At 52.7% G+C, this 10200-nt stretch overlaps 3 protein-coding genes across 3 annotated transcripts in view; 2 read left to right on the top strand and 1 right to left on the bottom strand.

Annotated features, from left to right (window-relative positions):
* Positions 1 to 3386, top strand: part of PPTG_22526 (hypothetical protein) — a gene marked incomplete at its 5' end in the record, with an annotated part of 4128 nt that extends 742 nt beyond the window's left edge. Inside the window, one exon of the mRNA XM_008904769.1 lies at positions 4 to 3386. Coding sequence (XP_008903017.1) covers positions 4 to 3324 — 3321 coding nt within the window. The 3' untranslated portion in view covers positions 3325 to 3386. The remainder of the gene's footprint in view (positions 1 to 3) is intronic.
* Positions 3387 to 5049: 1663 nt separating this feature from the next.
* On the top strand, positions 5050 to 6564 carry PPTG_09421 (hypothetical protein; the record flags this gene model as incomplete). The annotated part of the gene is made up of 1 exon (XM_008904418.1): positions 5050 to 6564. The coding sequence occupies one exon, from the start codon at positions 5050 to 5052 to the stop codon at positions 6562 to 6564; it is 1515 nt and encodes a 504-aa protein (XP_008902666.1).
* Positions 6565 to 6852: 288 nt separating this feature from the next.
* PPTG_22525 (hypothetical protein) overlaps positions 6853 to 10200 on the bottom strand; it is a gene marked incomplete at both ends in the record, with an annotated part of 5393 nt that continues 2045 nt past the window's right edge. Inside the window, one exon of the mRNA XM_008904768.1 lies at positions 6853 to 10184. Within this exon, the coding sequence (XP_008903016.1) occupies positions 6853 to 10184 (3332 nt within the window). The remainder of the gene's footprint in view (positions 10185 to 10200) is intronic.

The following is a 10200-nucleotide window of genomic DNA, read 5'->3' as shown; positions in this document are numbered from 1 at the left end:
AAGCGTGTGACCACGGGCGAGATGGAGTTCGGCAACAAGTACGTCATGATGATGGACGAGATCAGTACAGGTCTGGACAGTGCCGCCACCTTCGACATTATTACCACGCAGCGCAGTATCGCCAAGAAGTTCCGCAAGACGATAGTGATCTCGTTGTTGCAGCCGTCACCCGAGGTGTTCGACCTGTTCGACGACGTGGTGATCCTGAACGAGGGTCGTGTGATGTATCACGGTCCGCGCGCCGACGCATTGAGCTACTTCGAGAACCTTGGCTTCAAGTGTCCTCCACGTCGCGACGTCGCCGACTTCCTGCTGGACTTGGGCACTGACAAGCAGTCGCAGTACGAAGTGAGCTCAATTCCGTCTGGTAGTATCCCGCGCACGGCCAGCGAGTACGCTGACGTCTTCACGCGTTCGCGTATCTACAGCCGTATGATGGACGACCTTCACGGCCCAATTCCCTCGAATTTACTCGAAGACAACGAGAAGCAATTCGCGGCTGTTCCAGAGTTCCACCTTGGTTTCGTGGAGAGCACAAAAGACGTTGTGCAGCGCCAGCTAAAGCTCCTATCGCGTGACACTGCCTTCTTGATGGGTAGAGCTGTGATGGTCATCTTGATGGGTCTCCTGTACGCAAGTACCTTCTACCAGTTTGATGAGACGAACTCGCAACTGGTCATGGGTATCATCTTCAACGCTGTCATGTTCGTGGCGCTGGGGCAACAGGCTCAGATCCCGACGTTCATTGCAGCGCGTGAAGTGTTCTACAAGCAACGTCGATCCAACTTCTTCCGCACTGCGTCGTTCGTGCTGTCCAACTCGGTGAGTCAGATCCCTGTCGCTGCAATTGAAAGTGCCGTGTTCGGTTCGATCATCTACTGGATGTGTGGCTACGTGTCGACTATCGAAGCTTACCTCGTGTTCGAGTTGATGCTGTTCGTGACGAACCTGGCTTTCACCGCGTGGTTCTTCTTCCTGTCGTGTGCTTCGCCTGACCTGAACGTCGCCAACCCGCTGTCCATGGTCTCCGTTCTGCTATTCGTCCTCTTTGCTGGCTTTACGATCACAAAAGACCAAATTCCGGACTACTTCATCTGGCTTTACTGGCTCAACCCTATGTCATGGGGTGTGCGTGCGCTCGCAGTGAACCAGTACTCCGACTCCAAGTTTGATGTGTGTGTGTTCGAAGGTGTTGATTACTGCGCCAGCTTCAATATGACCATGGGCGAGTACTCGTTGACAACGTTCGAGGTGCCGACTGAGAAGTTCTGGCTCTGGTATGGCATTGTCTTCATGGCCGCAGCGTACGTCCTCTTCATGTTCATGTCGTACATGGCGCTGGAGTTCCACCGCTTTGAGGGTCCAGAGAATGTGACGCTTGATTCGGAGAACAAGGGTAATGCCACGGACGACTACGGTCTAATGCGTACGCCTCGTGGATCGCCTACAGATGATGAGACTGTAGTCTCTGTCTCGCCTGCGCGGGAGAAGCACTTCATCCCGGTCACCGTAGCGTTCAAGGACCTCTGGTACAGCGTTCCCGACCCGGCCAACCCCAAGGAAACCATCGACCTGCTCAAGGGTATCAGTGGATACGCTCTACCCGGTACGATCACCGCTCTCATGGGATCTTCGGGTGCTGGTAAGACCACACTCATGGACGTTATCGCTGGACGAAAGACTGGAGGCAAGATCACCGGCCAGATCCTGCTGAATGGCCACCCGGCCACCGACCTCTCTATCCGTCGATCCACGGGTTACTGTGAGCAGATGGACATTCACTCCGAGTCGGCTACCATCCGTGAGGCGCTCACGTTCAGCGCGTTCCTGCGTCAGGGAGCCGATGTGCCCGATAGCTTCAAGTATGACTCGGTGAACGAGTGTTTGGAGTTGTTAGACTTGCACCCGATCGCCGACCAGATCATCCGTGGCAGCTCCGTGGAGCAGATGAAGCGATTGACAATTGGCGTGGAGCTGGCAGCTCAACCGAGTGTGCTGTTCTTGGACGAGCCGACGAGTGGACTTGACGCTCGCTCTGCCAAGCTTATCATGGACGGTGTGCGCAAGGTGGCGAACACTGGTCGAACGGTGGTGTGCACGATCCACCAGCCGTCGAGTGAGGTGTTCAGTGTTTTCGACAGTCTGCTGTTGTTGAAGCGTGGAGGTGAGACGGTGTTTGCTGGTGAACTGGGTAAGAACGCCAGCGAGATGATTGCTTACTTTGAGTCAATCGACGGTGTAGCGAAGCTGGAGGAAAACTACAACCCTGCGACGTGGATGCTCGAGGTGATTGGTGCCGGTGTGGGCAACAGCAACGGCGACAAGACAGACTTTGTGAAGGTCTTCCAGTCGAGCAAGCACTTTCAGTTCTTGCAGTCGAATCTCGATCGCGAGGGTGTGACTCGGCCGTCCCCCGATTTGCCTGAGCTGACCTACAGTGACAAGCGTGCTGCGACTGAGATGACCCAAGCCAGATTCCTGATCCAGCGCTTCTTCAGGATGTACTGGCGCACGGCTTCCTATAACTTGACTCGCTTCTTCCTGGCGTTTACGCTTGGTCTGCTCTTTGGTGTCACCTACGTCAGTGCGGAGTACACTTCGTACGCCGGCATCAACTCGGGTATGGGTATGCTCTTCTGCACGACTGGTTTTATCGGCTTCATCGCGTTCACCAGTGTCATGCCGATCGCTTCGGAGGACCGGTTAGCTTTCTATCGTGAACGCGCGTCCCAAACGTACAACGCGTTGTGGTACTTTGTGGGTTCGACGCTGGTGGAAATCCCGTACGTCTGCTTCAGCACTCTACTTTTCATGGCTCCGTACTACCCGATGGTGGGCTTCACTGGCGTCATGCCCTTCCTGGCCTACTGGCTGCACTTGTCACTGCATGTGCTGTGGCAGGCCTACTTCGGCCAACTCATGTCGTACCTGATGCCAACCGTGGAGGTCGCTCAAGTGTTCGGTATTCTACTCGCGTCAATCTTCTTCCTGTTCAACGGCTTCAACCCACCTGGAAGCCAAATTCCGGGCGGCTACGAGTGGCTGTACCACGCTTCTCCTCAGAAATACTCGTTGGCTCTAGTGGCGGCTATTGCATTCGGTGACTGCCCGGACGAGGGCGGCTCGGAGATTGGCTGCCAGGTCATGACGGGAGTACCCCCGACGTTGTCTTCGGACTTGACGGTCAAGGCCTATCTTGAGGACGTTTTCCTCATGAAACACAGCGAGATCTGGAAGAACTTCGGCATTGTGGTGGGTATTATCGTTCTCACGCGTGTCCTAGCGCTTGTGGCGCTGCGCTTTGTGAACCACCAGAAGAAGTAGATGATGACGTTAAGCGTGGTCTTGTACCTGGTATACATAATACATTTGTTGGCATTTCGAAGGATATTTTATAACGCAATGTTGCCGTAATGCATAATTTTAGAACAGCGACCAAGCCCTGTAGCTATAGTACCGCATGGGATCTCAAGTTTCTTCGTTGTCTGCTTGTTGATTCCGCAGCACGGGCAGATTCTCAAATGCGAAGCAGGCGCAGCGACTCCTTGAGGAGTCGCTGCACAAGAAAGAATGAATCAGTCGATGATATTACTAGTATCGTACTACGGGACCCGTTTAGATTGAAAATTAGTTTTGCGCCGCAAAAATACTTCGAATGGGCTGGTTTTTAAAATTCTATTACCCAGCATACAAGTGTGTATGTTTGTCGCTATCCTCTCAGTGTTGTTTACCTACATGGCATACCAACATGCAAAGTGTATCATCTAATTGTAGCAGCAATATCAGATCGCTACAGTACATGTAGTTAACCAACAAGCGAGAATATAGTCTATGGATCGGTATGTTTTCCGCAGCGTGACGGTGCAAGGAAAGCCTGTTTTCAGAGGAGAGGAACGAGTGAACCACATCAAGCAGCACGACTAGCCAGTTTTTGATTTTTCAGAAACCCACCACAACCCACCACTGGGCGAGCCACAGCTCTAAGCTATGGCCGTCGTCGATCAATACAACTATTCCGCTCTTCGTGAGTGTGGCCTCCAAGCTCGTCTACTGTTCGACGATGAAATTACATGTATTTAATAAACATTATTAAATACTGTAGAGATGGAAAGTTTGAAGGCTAAAGGAAAGCTCTTCGTCAAGATTAAGCTATTACTAGAGCGCGTTAGCAGCAGCACTGCTGTACTTCTGTGCGCATGCACTCACCACTGTTTTATTATACAATTTTATGATCATAAACAATAAAAAAAATACTGAGCAACACATTTTTTCCCTTTGTTTTCCTTTTTAAGGCTTGACTCTGTATTACTGTAGATGGACGTATTTTCCTTTTCTAGATACACAGTATTAAATCACCCCGCTGTGCCTTGTCTTCACATATTAGCAATACTAAGTTAGTATATTAAATACCACCTCTTGTCAACATTCTGAGCTGTTCCGCGCGAACGCGCGGCTTTGTAGACTTCGAAATACAGTAACATCTCTGCGATCCTGCACGGATGTGAAATCTGTCGCAGTTCGATTTAAATTCCAAGATCTACCGCCAACATTTTTGTGAAGAGGGGGGTGAAATCCATCCTAAATCCAAAACCCTTGTAAGCTGAACCAACACCTACGGTTAGAAAAGACTGTGCGCACAGCTCGCACATTGCAATCCCAGGAGCAAGAGCGGTTTTAATAACGCTCGTCTTGTGCTTCTGTTAGCACCACAAGGTGTTAAAATACTTTATTGGGCACTGGAAGTTATCCATGAGTTGCCATAATTTGAACGCCTCTACACCTAATCGAAATCAAAAGCCATGAATTACTTGGTTTTACTATTGGGTTTAACCTACCCCGGATAAAGCACGTGACTCAACAACCCTTTACTTGATGATGAAGGTCTGCTGGACTGTCCACGCTGTCAGCGTGTGTGTAGGACTCCCCAGCATGTCCAGTAAACAGCACGATCCGACTTGGTTTGTGTTGACGCGGTACCTGCAAACATAGTGCATCGCTATGTTTCTTCAGTTATCAATTTATCCCAGCAACCAACAACCACTTTTTGCCATGAGGTATCAAGCTGTCGAGTCGCCAACTGCACAGCAAAACTCACTTCCAGTTCAACCTCGCAAGCTTCTGCATTCCGTTGACGCTCGACTGGATGCACTCGAGACTCGTTTATCATGGTTCTACGTTCGACTATTGCTGCTTACAGGTGTGAGCTGGGCAATTCAAGCGGCTGAACTCGCCCTGCTCATCTTCACGCGGGTGCTAGTTGCTAACGATATCGGAATGGGCACACAAGTTCTCAAAATCCTTGGGGCTAGCATCTTCATTGGGGCAATGGCCGGAGGCCCGACCTTCGGCTACATCGCAGACCGGTTTGGTCGTCGGATAGCAATTATGATTGCAATGGTGTTTTCGTTGGGAGGCCTTGCAGTGTCGGCTCGTGCGAACGTTGAGTACATGCTGCTTATCGGTCGCATAGTTACTGGTCTTGGCTTCGGTGGACAGCTCACCTCGACGGTTGTTCTGGTTCGCGAATTGGCTCCTCGGTCCATGAGTGGACGCGTCGTGTCATTACTCGACGCGTTCACGGGGATTGGCGGTTTGTTCGGTGTAGCGTTGGCTTTTGCTGTGGCCCCACGGTTGGGATGGCGCACTACATATCTCGCCGCGTGTGGACTTGTGCTGTACGCAATAGTGTTGCGCTTCACTGTTCCAGAATCACCGCGTTGGCTGGCTAGTGTCGGACGCACGGAAGAAGCTTGTGCTATTGTGGAAAAGATCGAACACTTGCACGGCATTCAGGCGTCTGGTGATAACACGCAGAAGACAGAGCTCGAATTTACGTCTGCTCTGGAATCTCCATCATCGTCATCGGCGAAGACTCCGCTCCTCAAGCGGTTGATCCCCACGCTCGTGCTGTGGATCTTGTGGATCGCTATGACCTTGTCGTCCTACACACTGGGCATCTACGTTCCTACGCTTATCAGCCTCAGTGGCTACAACGTCTTTGCGAGCTGGTGCACCATTGGTGGGCTGAAAATCGCTCAAACGGTTGGTTCGGTCGCAGCAGCAACAGCGTTGGACTCGTACGGCTTTCACCGCTGCTTCGCTATCTTTGCAACTTTGGTTACTATCTTCTCGGTTGTATTGAGCTATGTCACTTGGTCGCATGCGGTAGTCACTGCCATTACCTTCGTGGTGACTGCTCTGCTGTCTGCATGCTGGAGTTGTGTTCTGGCGTATACCCCAGGACACTTCACGACAACCCATCGCGGGCGTGGAGTGGGGTACGCTGTTGGGGTCAGTCGTTTGGCTGCCGTCGGAGGGTGTTACCTGTACCCTCATATGTTCAACGTGTGGGTTCTATCCGTGCCTGTGCTGTGTTGGATCTTTGGTGGCGTATTGACAATTGTCGCTGTTGGCTTTTCACCTCGCTTCGGTTACCAGCTCCTGGAGCAAGAAGATGACACAGACTCTTGCGCATGGACATCGGCAGCTGACCTGGAGAATGGAATGTCTAGTGCTAGTGAAGAGCGCTCAAATGGAGCTAGCGCCGCCGAAGAGAGTAGATGAACACCTATTAGATAAAATAAAGAGAAACTGTAAGTAGTGTTAGCAATGCACAAGTGAACAGAGCTTTGACGTGGTACTACAAAATGCACGAAAAATCAGAAACGGAAAAATAACTGTGCGACATAATTTAGGCCAAGAAAAACCTTCATCAAAAAATACATGTTTTCACAAAATATGACATTAATGAAGCCCGTGCTTAAATTCGGAATGTAAAAATATCATTGAAATGTCTTCAGATTAAATTCGGAGGCAAAAACAATTTGAAATGTATTCGACTTGCAGGAAAAATTACCGCTTCTGATGATTCACGAAGCGCATGGCCAGAAGCGTGAGCACACGGAAGAAGACCAGGAACGCCAGCACGATGGCGCAGTTGCGCCAGATCTGGCTGTGCTTCATGAGGAAGACGTCTTCCAGGTACTCCTTTACGGTGAGATCCGACGGGAGCGACGGCGGGACGTTCGTCATGTGCTTGCATCCAACGTCGCTTCCATCGCCGTCACTAGGACAGTCACCAAACACAATCGTGGACATGGCGGCGAGCGTGTATTTCTGCGGCGTGATGTGGTACAGCCACTTGTAGCCCGTCGGGAGGTCTCCGGCCGGAGGACTGAAGCCCATGAACAGGAGGAAGATCAGCGCCATGAGCATCCCCAGAATCTGTGCCACCTCCACGTTCGGCAACAGGAAGACGAGGAACTCACCGATGTACGCCTGCAGTAGTACGTGCAGCGACACGGTGAGCCAGAACGTGAGGAAGGCTCCAAAGCCAGTGAAGCCCACCATGGGGTAGAACGTGGCCATGAACAGCATCACTGCCAGGAACGTGTACGGGATCTCGGCCACACTGGAGCCGAAGAAGTACCAGAACGCGTTGTACGTCTGTGCTGCTCGCTCACGATAAAAGACCGCTCGTTCTTGTGAAGCGATGGGCAAGGCGCTGTTGAACGACCCGATGCCGAGGAACCCAACGGCCAGGTACATCATGCCCATCCCCGAGTTGATGCCCGAGTACGAAGTGTACTCGGCACCGACGTACGTGATACCGAAGACGAGACCCAGCACCAACGACACGAAGAATCGGGTCAAGTTGAACGAAGCCGTGCGCCAGTACATGTTGAAAAAGCGCTGCAGTAGGAACTTCATCTGGACCATCTCGGTCGCAGCACGTTTTTCGCCGTAGGTCAGCTCAGGCAAGTCCGGGGACGGACGCGTCACACCCTCGCGATCGAGATTCGACTGCAAGAATTCAAAGTGTTTACTGGCCTGGAAGATCTTCACGAAGTCTGTCTTGTCGCCGTTGCTGTTGCCGACGCCGGCACCGATCACCTCTAGCATCCACGTCGCAGGGTTGTAGTTGTCCTCTAGCTTTGCCACGCCGTCGATTGACTCGAAGTACGAGATCATCTTACTGGCGTTCTTACCCAGTTCACCAGCAAACACCGTCTCACCTCCACGCTTCAGCAACAGCAGACTGTCGAAAACACTGAACACTTCACTCGACGGCTGGTGGATCGTACACACCACCGTACGTCCTGTGTTCGCCACCTTGCGCACACCGTCCATGATAAGCTTGGCAGAGCGAGCGTCAAGTCCACTCGTCGGCTCGTCCAAGAACAGCACACTCGGTTGAGCTGCCAGCTCCACGCCAATTGTCAATCGCTTCATCTGCTCCACGGAGCTGCCACGGATGATCTGGTCGGCGATCGGGTGCAAGTCTAACAACTCCAAACACTCGTTCACCGAGTCATACTTGAAGCTATCGGGCACATCGGCTCCCTGACGCAGGAACGCGCTGAACGTGAGCGCCTCACGGATGGTAGCCGACTCGGAGTGAATGTCCATCTGCTCACAGTAACCCGTGGATCGACGGATAGAGAGGTCGGTGGCCGGGTGGCCATTCAGCAGGATCTGGCCGGTGATCTTGCCTCCAGTCTTTCGTCCAGCGATAACGTCCATGAGTGTGGTCTTACCAGCACCCGAAGATCCCATGAGAGCGGTGATCGTACCGGGTAGAGCGTATCCACTGATACCCTTGAGCAGGTCGATGGTTTCTTTGGGGTTGGCCGGGTCGGGAACAGTGTACCAGAGATCTTTGAATGCGACAGTAACCGGGATGAAATGTTTCTCGCTGTCTGGGGCAACTGAGACCACCGCCTCGCTTCCGTTCGGCAAGCTCCGGGGAGTGCTCATCAATCCGTAGTCGTCCGACGGATTGTCCTTGCTCTCCGAGTCGAGCGTCACATTCTCCGGACTCTCGTATCTGTGGAACTCCAGCGCAATGTACGACAGGAACATGAAGAAAATGTACGCGGCCGCCATGAAGACAATGCCGTACCAGAGCCAGAATTTCTCCGACGGTACCTCGAAAGTACTGAGCGAGTAATCTCCGACGGTCTGGTTGAAGCTTTCGCAGAAGTTAACGTCGCCGTAGACACAAGTGTCGAATGTCGAGTCGCTGTACTGGTTCACAGCCAGAGCGCGCACACACCAAGCGATGGGGTTGATCCAGTAGATCCAGATGAGGTAGTCGGGGATCTGCTCCTTGGTGATGACGAAGCCTCCGAACAGGATGAAGAAGAGGATCGAGACACTAGAAATGGGGTTGGCCACGTTGAAATTCGGCGCGGCGGAGGCCAAGAAGAAGAAGAAGGCCGTGAAGGCGAGGTTGGTGATGCACAGCATCAGGATGAACAGGATGAAGGCCCCGATGGTGTCCACGAAGCCGCACATCCAGTAGACGATGGAGCCGAACACGATACTCTCCAACAGGATCGGAGGCAGCTGACTGGCGGAACTCGAGAGCACGTACGACGCCGTCCGGAAGAAGTTGGCTCCGCGCTGCTTGTAGAAGACCTCACGTGCAGCCATGACTGTAGGGATCTGAGCGGACTGACCCAGCGACAGACACAGAACCGACGCGAAGATGACGCCCATGACCAGCTGTGCATTGGTTGGGTTGACCTGGTAGAAGACACTGGAATACAGCAGTCCCATGATGGTGTTCATGACCAAGCGGCCGACGAGCGCGGCCGAATCACGCAGTGTGACTCTCATCTGTCGCTTCATGAGTAAGGCGGTGCTGTCCCAGAAGTTCTGGTGGAATTCTGGCTGTGCGTTCATGTGCAGCTCCTTGTCATGCACAAGACCGGGGTGGACTGGACTTTCGAGATCAACGAGCAGTTGGTGATGGATGGACGAGCGCGTGAAGGCGTCGGCGAACTCACTCGACGTACGCGGGATACAGACGCCTGGGGCGACTTGTACCTCGTACTGGACCTGTTTGCTGGTTCCAAGATCCAGCAGGAAGTCAGCGACGTCGCGACGTGGAGGACACTTGAAGCCCAGACTCTCAAAGTAGCCCAAGGCCTCAGCGCGCGGACCGTGATACATGACATGGCCCTCGTTCAGGATCACCACGTCGTCGAACAGCTCGAACACCTCGGGCGATGGCTGCAACAACGAGATCACCACCGTCTTGCGGAACTTCTTGGCGATACTGCGCTGCGTGGTGATAATGTCGAAGGTGGCGGCACTGTCCAGACCTGTACTGATCTCGTCCATCATCATGACGTACTTGTTGCCGAACTCCATCTCGCCCGTGGTCACACGCTTACGTTCTCCACCAGACACACC

This window comes from Phytophthora parasitica (genome assembly GCF_000247585.1).
Source record: "Phytophthora parasitica INRA-310 unplaced genomic scaffold supercont2.18, whole genome shotgun sequence".
In the NCBI taxonomy this organism is placed as follows: domain Eukaryota; phylum Oomycota; class Peronosporomycetes; order Peronosporales; family Peronosporaceae; genus Phytophthora; species Phytophthora nicotianae.
This window is presented reverse-complemented; position numbering and strand designations above follow the sequence as displayed.